The sequence below is a fragment of the Electrophorus electricus genome, chromosome 16 (genome assembly GCF_013358815.1).
Source record: "Electrophorus electricus isolate fEleEle1 chromosome 16, fEleEle1.pri, whole genome shotgun sequence".
In the NCBI taxonomy this organism is placed as follows: domain Eukaryota; kingdom Metazoa; phylum Chordata; class Actinopteri; order Gymnotiformes; family Gymnotidae; genus Electrophorus; species Electrophorus electricus.
Window position 1 is genome coordinate 3,062,732 of NC_049550.1, and position 14,404 is coordinate 3,077,135.

Sequence of the window (14,404 nt, forward strand, 5' to 3'; positions counted from 1 at the left end):
GAAATACCAGTCTAGGTGTAGCCTGCTTGGCTGCTCCTGAACAAAGTAGAGAGTGAGAGACAAATAAGTCATGTTAAGAAAATGGCTGACATTTAATTAATCAACATATATAAAAAATATTTTTGTTTGTTATTTGGGATGTCACATATATTGGTGTTTGGGATGCTTAGGCCAAGTGTGTTTGTGCAGCGTGTTGATTTTATTCTTTTGGTCCTGCACCTGTCATTCCATTGCTAATAATACCCAGCTCCAGTTTTATTTACATTTCTAATCATGTATCCACAATTTATCAATACATTTGAAAACCTTCTAGTTTATGGATTTTATCAGTGCATTGGTTCTTTCCATTGGCATTTTTCTCAGCCTAGAGATCATTGCTTTAAATGACTATGTATTCTACGCCCTTCCCCTGGCGATAAATGTAAGGTTTCTTTCTTTCTTATGTCAAAGTTCGGTCTTACATTATGAGTATGACAAGTGATGAATCACCAGTCTAGTGCTGGGCTAGCCTCTGGGAGCATAAAGCCCTGGAGATTAAGGTCCATCAGAACCTCCTTCAGAAGAGTCAGCAAGCCAAGGACATGCGCAATCGCCCCCACCTTTCAACACGACATTTTATGTCCCTTTAAACAAGGGAAAACGGATGGTATTTCTGAAGGGCAGCTAGAAGGTGACTGTAGTGAGATTCACCTAGGGTACAGACCCACACACATGCACAGGCACACACAGCAGAGACTCACCTAAGCAACAGGCACAGTGACAGTGAGTGGGACAGTTCCAATCCTATGCAGACCTCAGCAGCCATCTTTAGCTTCGTAGAGACTGGGTGACCAGGTGACACCCACAGACCAGCACAGCTGGCGTACTCCCCACCCACTGCTCTGAATTCCCCTGCTCTCAATGCTGCCACTTCCAAACAGCTCCTCATTTATTACAGGTCACGGGCACTAAAGCAGCAGTTTAGGGGGACAAAGCAGCTTGCTGTTGTCCTGTCTGCACAAAACAGCAGCACAAATATCCCACAATGCCCAGCAGTGAGGTCTAATTTTCTGCCTATTTGCATACAAGCTATGATTTAGGTCTTATTTCTGTGCCACTTTGCCTATACATGTGAGCTAAAAAGGGCGTTATTTGTTTTAACTGTTTAAGTTCTTGTTCTACTAACGCAGGCATAAACATTAAACTGTTAAACATTTTATGACATTACATGACTACACCATATCTCCTTTTGTAAGAAATGCCCTCCTCCCCAGATCCACAGACAATACTTGGCACAGCTGGACTCAAACCTGAACCTAATCAACAGCGAAGTGTTCCTGACCGTGTATGCTCCGGCCAACTGCTCCCACCTTATGAAATCCCACGTTGCTTTCAGAACAAGCCCACACACAGATGGTCCAAACAGAGACAGTTAGAATAAGATTGCCAAGCAAACAGTTGGTCACACAGCACAACTCCTTCAGTCGAATCTGATGCCCACTAGGAAGATGGCCAGCAGGTGAAGCTAGGCTAGCAACTACCAGTGTTGGAGGATAAATTTGTCTTGCAGATATTATTTGGTATCTATCTGAGTCCATGGTTTGTTCTAGAAAGTGGAAGAAATAAGTTCTAACCAATAGAGTACAAGGAGATTCGTGTTCAGAAGAAATACCTACCTTCAGTGCCCTCTTCCATTAATTGTCAAGAAAGATTCAAATGATTAAAAAAAAACAACAAAAAAAAACCAACCATATTCACTGTTGTGAGTTTAATTTGGTTCATATTTGTGGTCTGTTGACCTGATGGAAATCTGTCTTAAGCAAATGATACAGAACTGGAGATTTGATCAAGTAGACTGCTGCTTTGGCATCAAATGAACGTTATGTAATCATAGACATATGACAATTGTAAAGGTGTCAGATTTTTTTTTTCTTTTTCTTTTTACATTTGTTTTAGTTTTTCGTTTATATTTCAGGGACAATGAACATTGATTGAACATTGAATCCATGGCTAAATTCCATCACAGCCTCATATAACTGTTATGTAGGTATAGCATTTCTGTTTAAATAAATCTACAGTTCTCAGAGTTGCTAACAATTTTAAGGATGGCGTAGTGGTGGGGATATGAGGAATCAGTGTGAGGATCACTGATGCTCGTTAACTTTCTCATTGTGATTCATCCAGGGCTTCCATCACTCAGTGTGTGGCCTTTAAAATGGAGACAGAACATCAGAGGCAATGCTTTTGGATGCTGTGATGGTTTCACTAGTCTTGACGTTTTGCATCCACACACACACACACACACACACACACACACACACACACACACTCACACAGACACACACACACACACACACACACACACACACACACACACACACACACAATTTATTTTAATAAGATTTACATTTTCTTCCACTTCTTCTGAAGCTCATGGGAAGTGTCACAGAATGTGGCCATGTTTGTTTAGCTATTTTATCAATTTAATGAAGTTGGAGTTTGCTATGACTGACAAACAGGATTGTAAATTTTAACTTCTTAAGGATTTCATGAAGTACAGACATTCTTGGTTTGGCAATTGATCAGTTGTCATTAATTAATTCTAAGAAAAGCTTAGATTTTTAAAATACTTAAAGTTAATTATAATTAGTATGATTGTTTTATAGGTGTGCCAATGTTTTCTTTGGATGCTGTCTGATGAAGTCATCTTAGTCATGCTGCTATTCTGAGAATGTGATCATGGCATTCACAGCAGAAACCTCACTCTTGTCTTGTCTGGAGCAAGTGTACCCATTGCAAATCTAGTTGCACCTTCTTTGGCGCAGTATCAGACTCCTAAGCAAGTAGCGTTTAGGCTGATATCTGCAAATAGACACTGATGTATCTTTTCTCTTTTAACATCACCTTACCTGTGCTTGACAATATGACGTCCTCTACACTGCACAAAGCAAATAAAATGAGTAGGCTTGCATTATATTAAACAAGATCTTTATTTATTATTTTCAGCAAATAGAAGATATAGTGGTATTGAGCAAAAATTATGAGGCCGGTTAAAAAATAAGGGAAAAAAATGGGACGGAAGCGATGTAAACAGTGTCACTCCAAATATCAAGAAACAACATAATGTATCATTTATGACTGGGGGCTTGAAGCTTTGCAACAACAGTGCTGGACAGAGTTCCCCACCACCTTGTGGGTGTTCTCCACCTGATTCATTAAGCATTTTTGCACTGTTGACTTTGCTAAAAAAAGGTGGAAGTTTCTCACATTGTGAATTATAACCCCCAGCCTCAAACTCCATTTGGCACAGAATCAAATATTTCACAATAAATGTAATGAGCCTAAGAGGGAAAAATAAATTCCAGTGCATGCAAGTAAAACCCTGTGACTAGAGAAGCAAATAAATATGATAAACAAGTCTTTCACAATCCATAAATAGGTTAAGAGCATTTTTTCTTGCCACAGCATAGACACACTCTCGCAGAGAGTATACCCGTTCACAGAGTCAAATGGATAATACATCATGGGTGGCTCTGTCAGAAATTAACTGTTGGCAAATAAATCTGTGGAACCCAAAAATGGCAGTCCCATGGGGAGGCATTCACTGTAGAGATGTCCTTCAGATGTACAGAACAATTTACATTTCTTTAAAAAACACAAGAGGCTCTAATTTTGTGATTGTACTGGGGAGTTAAAGTCACATAACGCCCATTTCAATTATTTAGTATGGCACACATACATTTTTTTGCTGTTTGTTAATTTGTTGCACCTGCAACAAAGTGGCCAAAGTGACACAACAGGGGTTGTGTAAAATCCACTGGAGCAGCCCCATTTTGAATTAGTTTTGACCTTAAACAGCACTTGTGGACCTAATGTTAATCGTTTCATGTTCATTGTTTATGTTATATGTGAGTGACATTGTCTTTATGTATCAATAAATGTTTGTACACGTCGATGGAGTCTATACGTCCTGCCCCTCACCCTGCGGCACTCAGACCAACGCATTACAGCAATATGATATTTTTCTCAGTTCAAGTAGGCATATAAAGATGTGTGCAACTTCTCACAATTTGATTTTGACCATGACCATCACCCCACTAAAACTATCCAAATTGCTAACTAAACACAACTAATTTAAAAACATTTCTATTGTGACTATTAAATGTGAATCAGTTGGCTTGTCATTATGCATGGAAAATTATCTAATTAAAATAATTAAAATAATTAGTCATATCACAATTATGTAAATATCTCATCACAGTGAACAACAATGACAATGATAATAATATGTATATCATAATTATTGTTGGCAATGTTAAAAATAATAATAATTATTATCATTATTGTATTATCATTCTCTGGCTCTGGAAGAGGTTTCATTGATGATTTGAGCAACCTCTTCCCAGGCCATTTCATTCTCATCAGTCCTGGGAGGTCTGCTTTGAGTGCCATATATTTTTAATGTTGCACGTTCACTGCCACAGCAAAATTCTCATTGCACTGTCACTGTGTCACTGGCTGATGTTCAGCTTTTAAAGGGAATGAGAAAAGTTAATCTGATTGGATATTGCTGCTGCATGCCTAACCACACCTTCTGATCATGTATTCAGTCTAAACCAACCTCTTTTTGTGCCACTCTTTGCTGGATTAGTGTTTCTGCACTGGTCATGAAATAGCATTTCTGTCACACAAGCATGTGCTTATTTCTGTGCTAGCACTTGGTCCACGAAAGTAGAGCCCATCAGTTGTTACACCTTAATAACAGACTGCAGTTTGAACAAATTGCATCCCTTTTAAAAGGTTTACATGTGCCATTATGTTGGTTGTACAATTTCTTAACTTCACAAATGAAGAAAAAACACATCCAGCTGGGACAGAATTATGAACACTAAAAGATTCCGCCAAATGTTGAAAGAGGAAAACATTACTCTTGGATTGGAGTATTGAGGCACTTGGTTGGATTGGTATTCCCTTTCCATGGGTGTCAACCATGACACTGGCAGAAAAGAATGAAGGTTCAGATCCTCACTAGGTTGAGTTCATTTATTTGCTTAAATGACTGACAGAATAAAACTATGGGCCATTAATGCGCTGGTCAAGGAATCAGGCTTTGTAAAACATAAATGACCAGGATGTTACACCACAGTGTTTCTCTGCCGGTATGGTGGAGGGGGCAGGACCGTCCCTGGCCTAATGGCTTCAGACTCTAACAGATAATCTGGGTTAGGAGCCATGACAGAGCGGATACGACCATTCTGCTTGTAGAGTTTCTGCTTGTAGAGGCTTGCTTGGCAGCTCTGGGTGGAATCTTGAGGATTCTCTTGGGATGCTCTGAGTGGAAGACTATGCTGCCAGTACTCAGGGTTGTCAAATGTCTTCCCATACAGCTTGTCCACTGTTATTGTTCCAGTATGACCTGCCAGTGTTGTGCTGCCTGAGTAGATGGGATGGCCTGGGAGGCTGCTTTTACCAGTGACTAAAGACTTTACCATATGAGTCGGATGATCTGCTGGCTGGAACTGGTGGCTGATGTGGCACATCTGATTAGAAGGAGTGTGATGTCCAGACTTGCTGGGGTGAATAGTGTGGATAGTCTGGGGCAAATGGACATGGTGGCCATTCTGGCCAAGTGATCCACTCTGGGGAGGCTGAACGGGTGGAACTGCAAAATGAACGTGCACACCTTGGCTGTGGTGATGGGGTCTCCCAGTTTGGGTGCTGAGAAGTACATGGCTGCCTATTGTGCTGCTTGCTGTTGTCATATGGAGTGAAACAGATGCTCCATTTTTCTTCAGAGCCACTTGGTTCATACTTCCTTTGTGGAATGTGTTTAGGTAAAGGGGCTCATTAATATAAGGCTCTTCAACCCGAAGATTTCCATCTGGGGTGCTGTGGTGGTAACCTGGATTGTCCAATACATGAATCTCACCATTTTTTCGTCGAGCAACAAAAGGATTCTCTTCAACAGGACTCATATGATCTACAGAGATAAAACAAACAGAAAAAAACCTATCAGAACATACAACCTATCACACAGTACACACAGAAGTCATATGTTTTATTAATATTTAATCAATTTTCAAACAACTGTATAATCTACAATGGCATCATGAGCAATTCCATCTAAATATGATATATGATCCCAGTTGACAATTACTTAATAATTCATTAACATTGATATGTTGAGGTCCATACAGGAATGTACATGGAATGCTATTGTACATGGAAACACTATTTTATTCTAGTAAATTAAAATAAACTGCTTCAAAAATACCCCAAAGACTGCTGTAAAAGTAGCAACAAGAGTACAATGGAGATTGTTTCTTCACCTGAGGAACTCTTGTCCTTGCTGGGTTTCACATAGCCATCCTCAGTAGCAGCTCCTCTCTGGGTTTTCTCTCCCAGGAAGACAGTAGGGTCAATACTGTAGCGCTGGCTGCTGCCATCCTCCCCAGCTCCAGGCTGCTTCTTCAGGCTCCCGTTACAGCGCTGCTCCTCCTGGGAGGCCTGAGCCACCCACTGGACTCCTGCTGTAGCTGGAGGGTTACCAGAAGAGGTGGTGGATGATGCCTGGGAGTGGATCCCTCCCATTTCCCGTGTATTAAATTCATGATGACTGCTCTGGTTCTGTTTAAAGAAACAAAAGAAGAGAATGTTGTTGAGTCGGTTTTCATTAAACATCTTGGATGGAAAAATGGTGATCCAAGTTTTCAAGTTCATGAAATTTATATATATATATATATATATATATATATATATATATATATATAACAATCTTTATGACTATGACTAGAGAAGAAAACCCTTTTGATCTAACACGTGATTGCTGTACAATGGTACAACTTATTTAATAAAAAGGTTCAGACATCACTGTGCGCTATAATGCACATTGAATATTTACAAGATGTCGAAAATAGTTTTGTAACTGGGCATCAATTGTGAACATCATATAGGATGATCTCATGAATTCTCTTCTCAAAAGGTGATGCTTTATAACTGCATTAAAATATATTTGTATATATATTTATTAATATATGAATGTAGTTAAATGATAAAATTGGTCTTCCTTGCCAATTTTGTAATGTTTCCTGCATGACAATGAAGGCTGTTAATGCACATAAAACAGCCTGCTTATCATTAAAATCATATCTCAACAGACCAAGTCAATGAGACCATCCTCAAAGTGCATTAGCTCATGAGGGGAAAAATTATCCTCTTTTGTATTATATGTGGAATTTTCAAGGTTAATGAACCCAGTTGCATGGGGAAATATGTGAGTTATTTTCTAGGCAAATTTAATGCTGGGCCAAAGTACAGGAGGTAAGAATGTGGTATAGGGATATATTCTGTATTGGTAAATGTAAACAGTATACAGTATACTCTGCATTTAAACATTCCAGATTGCAACTAGACACACTGCACTAGAGGCTCAAGTTTTTATTAAAATATATTTTTTTGACTTGGTCTTAACCAAAACTCTAGTGAAACTATATCAGCAGCTACAAACCGAAGGCTTAACTGTTCGTACGGTACTGGAGTCCGGGTGTACTCTGGATGGGAAAGCATGGGGTACCAGGTATTCCTCAGCGTCCATCAGGTTTCCCAGATCCTCCTCACCTAGAAGACTCTGGAAGAACTTACTGTGGTTGGGACTGGGTAGCTTCATGCAGTCATCCCCCTGAGAAAAAAGCTCAATTTACGCTCCACCACCAGAAACTATAGGCACTATGAGGAAAAAACATTTATGTTTTTGTGCACACACATAACAAATAAGTTTGCACTGCTTACCTGGATTACTAGGTATCTTTGTGGGTCTCTGGCCATCCTGCAGAACTCCACAGCCAGCTCTTTAAACTTGGGCCGACTGTCAGCATCAATCATCCAACCTTGAAGGGTTGATGGAGCAAAAAGACAGCCCAGAAGAGAATAGCTGTTACCTTCTCTATGTATCACTGTTGTTTTCATGCATCAGCTATACGCACAAGATGGAGAGTTTAACATCTGCAGGGCATAAAGTGGCAATGATTGAAAGGCTAAATTGTTTTACTTTGTTTTTTAAAGAGAACACTAAGTAAAAGGAGATCAGAGAAACAGGAACTTATATACTCTTAGTCAGCAAAGTGTGATCTCCATGATGACCTCAAAGATAAAAAAAAGAATTGTTTGACAGCTGAAATGAGTCATATGCTCACAAACTAGCCCTATGGAGCACTGTAACAGCTTCTGGGGGGAATAAAGTCTAATTTGCTTCAGGCTGCTTATCTGACATCTAATGTCAGGGTTTAACTTGAATTACTGGGTTGGTGTGATATCCTGTGTGTGATATAGCTGTGATAACCACTTTGATGCAGACTTGCATGCCTCCACTTCACATTAGTGTGATGTTCTTCTACGCAATTGCCCTCTCAAAGATCACAATTAAAACACTTTATCTAGATGAGCTGCAATTATTTAAAAATCTTTTCACTATGCCAAAGGGCTGTCGGTGTTAAAAAGAAATAATCACTAAACCTTGTAGTCAAAATGTAATTAGGATTAAAGTGTATAATCATCTCCTCATATTAAAAGAGTTTAATATGCTTCAATATTCCTGCTGAAATGGCAGAAAGAAGAAAAATTATGAGGTATATTCCCATCTGTGTACCTACTTACTGTATATCTGAGGAACAGTGTTGTACAACAGATACTTTCCTCTCTAGCCCTCATTTCCACAGGCCCTGGATATAGCCCTGGATTCTAAAGGCAACTGAACAGTTAATGATTAATTGTCCAATTAACTACCAATGACTAGAAAATCCAAGACCAGATCTGGACTTGAGGACTAAAGTTGATTACCTTTGTCATATAGTTTATAATATGGTTAATGTGTACAAAACGTGGGTTATTGTATAAAAACACCAATAAATGATGGACTATGTGAGACTCACATTTGACCATGACCATGTAGACATCTATGGTGCATATTGCAGGTTGGGGTAGACGTTCCCCCTTTTCCAGGATGTCTGGAATTTCATGCATGGGAACCCCATCATATGGCTTTCCTCCAAATGTCATCAGCTCCCAGATGGTCACTCCTACAAGAAATGAAACAGTGAGAGGCTTTCTTTATTTTTTCTCGGCTTCTTAATTTCAGCAGTGCTATAAAAAGTTCCAGATATGTATCAAGTGACCCCTTTTTTTCAGTAAAAAAGTGTGATAAAATTACTTGGCCCCAGTATAGTCCAGATATTAATGGTTAAATTTGCATTTTTTTGGACTTTGGCTCATAAAATCAGTTCTGCATTGCAGTATGATTTGCTCATTAATCGATACCAATTATAAGACTTAAGAATGGTAAATCAATAGCAACTGCTCACCGTAGCTCCAGACATCACTTTGATGTGTAAACTTCCTATAGTGAATGCACTCCAAGGCCATCCACTTGATGGGCATCTGCATAACAAGGAGACCTCATAAACGCACCATCAAGAAGGTCACATGTTGAATCATGTGTGTATGTGCTGGTGTGGAGCATGCTGGATTCCTGTCTATACCATTGTAATGAAGCTCTAGGTCCTGTTCTGACCTTGCTAGTGTCTGTGTTGTACTCCTTCTCATCGGTGCTCAGCAAGCGAGCCAGGCTGAAGTCCGTGATCTTGATGTGGTTGGGAGATTTCACCAGAACGTTACGGGCAGCCAGGTCCCTATGGACCAGCCTCCTCTCCTCCAAATACATCATCCCCTAAAAGTGTGGAAGCCATTTTTCATCATCTCCAACTGGTATTGTGTTATTCAAAAGATCACTTCACCACATTGTGTTTTCTTACCTCTTTTTAAAAAATAATGGCAAACACATATTGCTTAGATGGTGTGCAGCTGAATTCTTATGTCTGTTTATAACATTAAAATAATTCCCATAAACTAATGAAATCAGTTAAAAAACAAAAACTCATTTATATATAATTGCATGTTCTGTTTCTGAATCCATGCATTTGAGTTACAACTCTAATCCATCTTACAATCAGAGTATAGAGCTGACAAATAATCAGCGCATGGCAGCTATTGGAAATGGCAGGGTCGTGCCCATCCATTACATTGTGAATCCCAAACTGGTCTTTTATCAAAAGCTTTGCATATGATTTTTTTCTAGTTTACTGTGTTGTTTAATCTATTTGTATTTGTTTGTTTGTTTGTTTGTTTGTGTGTGTCTGTGTGTGTGCGTGTGAGTGTGTGTGTGTGTGTGTGTGTGTGTGTGTGAAAGAGAGAGAGAGAGCGAGAGAGAGAGAGAGAGAGAGAGAGAGATGTTGTCTTGGTGCTTGTTTTTGTTGTGCGTGACATAATGCTGCCACAGAACAAAGGCTCCATCTTCATCTTCATTATTACCATCATCATCAAAGGGAGCAAAAAGAGTGAAGTCGGCGAACGCTGAAATGTCAAACTTTTATTATTGCTGTGGTCTGACTGTGCAATTTTCAAGACAATTAGGCACTGAGGAAACTAATGTCTTGCCAGCATGTTCATTATGTATGCCAATGAACAAAGACCAAAACAGTGGGGACGAGAGATTTCGGAACAAATAGGACTCGCAGAAAAATCTAAATTTTATTTGGTGCTCAGTGAGCTGTGTCCTGTACACAGATAGAGGGGGAAAAGTAACACGAACAAGAAGGGAAAAGTCCTTTTCTGATCTCACATGAATCAGTTCACTGTGGTAAACATTCTCCTTGTTCCAAATAACATGCAATGTTCAAAATGACTGATATGCACAATAAAAGTGAAACTGTCAAGTTTAACAAGCAAGTTACTGTACTGAATAAAAGTGAATGGGAAATGTAGGCTTTAGTAATGTAATCCCACTGTACTCCACAAGATCCCCAGAGAGGTTCTCTATTCTCCCTAATGGCTAAGAATCATTGCTGCTTGAAAGTACTTATGCACCAGCTACAGGGATGTGAATAAGGATGAGGTGCTCAAACGAGAGCTGAGTCAAACACATTGTGTTCAAGTGCGTTGAGTCCTAAATCTTTCCAGTGGCCCAGACAAATGTGTGAATTCATCATTAGAACAGACGGCAGGGGGAGAGAGGGAGACACTGATTCATCCATCATTTTATTGCTACTGGAACCACTGCACCCCTCCCCCCAGTACACACACACACACATACACACACACACACACATAAACACCATGTCACACACACATGAAGGGCACAGATTACTAGACTTGGAGGACACTATACTCAATTTATGGGTGATTTCACTTCAGGTTACATGATTTGGAAATGACTAATTTATTTTCTGTGAAGCAACATCTAAAATGAGAGTGTGATTCATTCTCTCTCTCTCTGTGTGTGTGTGTGTGTGTGTGTGTGTGTGTGTGTGTGTGTGTGTGTGTGTGTGTGTGTGCGTGTGCGCACATAAACAGTCCACCATAACACTGGCACAACAAAAGTATTTTAGTACCATATGGGTTATGTTGAATTATTCAATTATTCTTTGCTAAACTGATAGTGTACAATAATTGTATGGTCTCTTTCCAAATCAATTGTATTGCCTCCTCTGGTACCCAGCATGGGGGGCAGCTGATACCTTTCCAGTTGAGGATATGTTGAACTCCCATGAGTAAGTATGTAAGTAGGTTTAAAACAGATTACTTAAAATACCAGGTGTACATGTGTGTACATGTGTATAGACCTACAGGTCTGTATTCCTGTGCTATAAGGCAGTGTTTCCCTTTACTAGATAAGAATCCTTCCTGCAAAGTGCATCACAGATTTCCCATCTCCTCTGTGCCCAGCTCAATCCATCAGCTAATTATTAAACCCTTTATGAGTCTATGTGAGTTAGTGAGCATGGTGAACAAGGCTTCAGTGCAGGGCTGAGGATTTGGAAACCGAGCTCTCAGGGTTCATTGAAAACACAACACGTAAAAGAAGCTTTGTGGGCAAGGCAGTGGTTCAGTAGGCACAATAAAGCTCCATTAAACTCAAAGTGATTTCAACAGTTTTCAAGGAATGCTGTAACAGAAGTCAAGTGAAGTAGTAGTCCACTACAAAAAAGTTTTCTAAAGAATGTGGCAGAGAGAAAAGGAGACAGAAAGAGATAGATACAACAGTGAGTGACAGAGGGAGTATGTAGATGCCTTCACTTACTTATGAAAAAAAAAAATATTGAATTATGTTGAGGAGGAGGTTTGCTTTGGATAATACAATAAAAATGAAAGCGCTATCAAGTGAGTGTGTACCACAGTATAATTTATTTATTACATCTTGTAGGATTAACTGTTAATGCCAAGTGTGTCTTTGATATTGCTGTTGCATAACTGTGTAATAATCTGACACTGCTCTAAGCATAAATGAAGAGGTCACCTGACTCAATGACAACTCCCCTGAATCAATGTCAGATTTGACATTGCTGCTCACATTTGGCTGCTCACAGGTGCTGATTAATTGGAGCAGTTATAACAAGCAACAAGCACAATGCTCTTGGTTATAGCTTTGGACACTACAACCGCTTATGACACTGTACTACTACAGTTGAGCTATCAGGCAATATAGACAGAGGCATGCATAGGTATTGTTGCAACACATGTACATAAAGAGTATTGTCCAATATCTAATAGATATCTTATATATCAATCATAAAATCTTATAAACTGTTAAAAACTATGACAGTAAAGTTTTGCTTAGGATTTCAAGAGACATAAAAGCATATCCAAACAAAAGCTTGAACCAAGAGCAATAGGAAAAAACAAAATCAAATATAACTCCATCAGAAGTCACATTAGTGATTAATATACCAGATGGGTTCCATGCTGAACCAGGCGGCAGAGGAAAGTGCATCCATCTGCAGGGTTTAGTGTAATGCACTCCGGTTTGAACCTTTGCGCTTGTGTTGTTGAATATAATTTAAAAGATGGAAACATTTCTCAGGAGTGTAAGATGATTCCTATGTGCCCAATAATAGTGAGTTCTCTGGATTAGACTCACATGATGGTTAAGGGCTAATTAAAGGGAGGGGGTGGAGACTCAGCAACTCAGAAAGATGCTGAAGTGCTGTTTAGAGACATGGAGTACAGACATGCACAGGACACCAAACACTGCACAAAATGATGGGGCAGGACAAGAAAGAAAGGGAGCAGGAGAGAGGGAGAGGAAGGCAAGTGAGTTACAGGCAATGACGGCTTCAACAGCGATGCGCATGGTGACATGACATGGCAACTCCTACACCAAACAAAAGCCTTTATATTCCATTGCTCCTGCACATCTTTCAATTAATATGTCCCGCCCTGCTGGCTGTCACTTGGCTGTTTCAGGCTTGCAGAGGGTCTGACAGGCACACTCGCAGCGGGAGGTGGGTTTCTGATAGACTTGCCACGTGGGCTATCACAGAGCTGGGTGGTAAATGCTCACCAAGATCAGCTGTCAAAATTTACTTTGTGCGAAACCAAACATCCCAGAGAGTAAGAAATGCAGAATGGAGGAGCAGGATCCTTACAGGCTTGGTGCTCCAACTCAAGTCTTGGTAGTAAACACAGTTTGAAGTCTACTGTCCTATCAATCTTTTAAGAGATTTGCATAGCTGAGGTCACAATTAATTTGTTCTATAGTAATGCAATGGAGAGCAGGATAGCTGGTTGCAGAGACATTTTTGTCTTTCACTGACATGGATTGTTTTTGGAAACCCAATAATGATGCATTCTCTCAATTAGTTTTTTTAGGGGGGCTTTTAGACAATTCCTGATTAAGTCTTTTAGAGCATGACATGGGCATAACATACATTATTTCACAGAATGAGATTCAAAATGGCTTCAGAGTAAAGGACAACCAGCTTTGACTAAAGTGCAAAAAAGTCTAGATATGAAGAGTAGGGACCAACTCCCCTGTTCTCTCCTGCTCCATCCAAATGTCACCACTCATTTAATTAAATACTACCTTTTGCAGAATTTACATGAATAAATGCCAACATTCCCACTTGCTTTGAATCCATAAAGCAAATACGAATTGTTCTGGATTCACAAAGAGATTGACAAACTAAACAGGTTTTGGGAAGAAAACAAGTCTTGTTCTATCCAATAATGGGATGCATATTTCCAATTATTTCTGTACAGAATTATTAAAGCTTCATAAATGACAGGAACTGTTTTCTTCAATAAATTGATTGACAAAAACATTCTGTGTACTGTATTATGGGTCCTATCTTCCTCAGGTTCCTAAGGACCTAGGCAATTTCTGACCTAAACAATCACAGGCTTTGAGAACATATCTAAAAGACATTTACAGTTTAATTCAGTTAAGCAAAGGCACAGCTATGTACACTATGCTCAAACCAGTTGGAAGGAAATAAATATAATAATTAGTGATCAGTATCTTTACAGATAGCGAGCTTTTCAGCCAAATATATATCTGTGCTTTACATTTAATTGCATCACTTTGAAGATAGTGATG

General features: G+C 39.4%; 1 protein-coding gene across 7 annotated transcripts in view; it reads right to left on the bottom strand.

The window, feature by feature from the left end:
- Positions 1 to 2,950: 2,950 nt before the first annotated feature.
- The window catches only part of LOC113579192 (receptor tyrosine-protein kinase erbB-4-like), a 127,796-nt gene continuing 116,342 nt past the window's right edge, over positions 2,951 to 14,404 (bottom strand). For 4 of the 7 annotated variants that reach the window (XM_035534822.1, XM_035534821.1, XM_035534818.1 and 1 more), the window contains 7 exons: positions 9,545 to 9,700; positions 9,336 to 9,411; positions 8,907 to 9,053; positions 7,768 to 7,865; positions 7,487 to 7,657; positions 6,309 to 6,606; positions 2,951 to 5,959 (listed from right to left, as the gene is read on the bottom strand). In XM_035534822.1, the coding sequence (XP_035390715.1) occupies positions 5,115 to 5,959; positions 6,309 to 6,606; positions 7,487 to 7,657; positions 7,768 to 7,865; positions 8,907 to 9,053; positions 9,336 to 9,411; positions 9,545 to 9,700 (1,791 nt within the window). In that variant the 3' untranslated portion in view covers positions 2,951 to 5,114. The remainder of the gene's footprint in view (positions 5,960 to 6,308; positions 6,607 to 7,486; positions 7,658 to 7,767; positions 7,866 to 8,906; positions 9,054 to 9,335; positions 9,412 to 9,544; positions 9,701 to 14,404) is intronic. The other 3 variants (XM_035534823.1, XM_035534820.1, XM_035534819.1) reach the window with 2 other exon arrangements.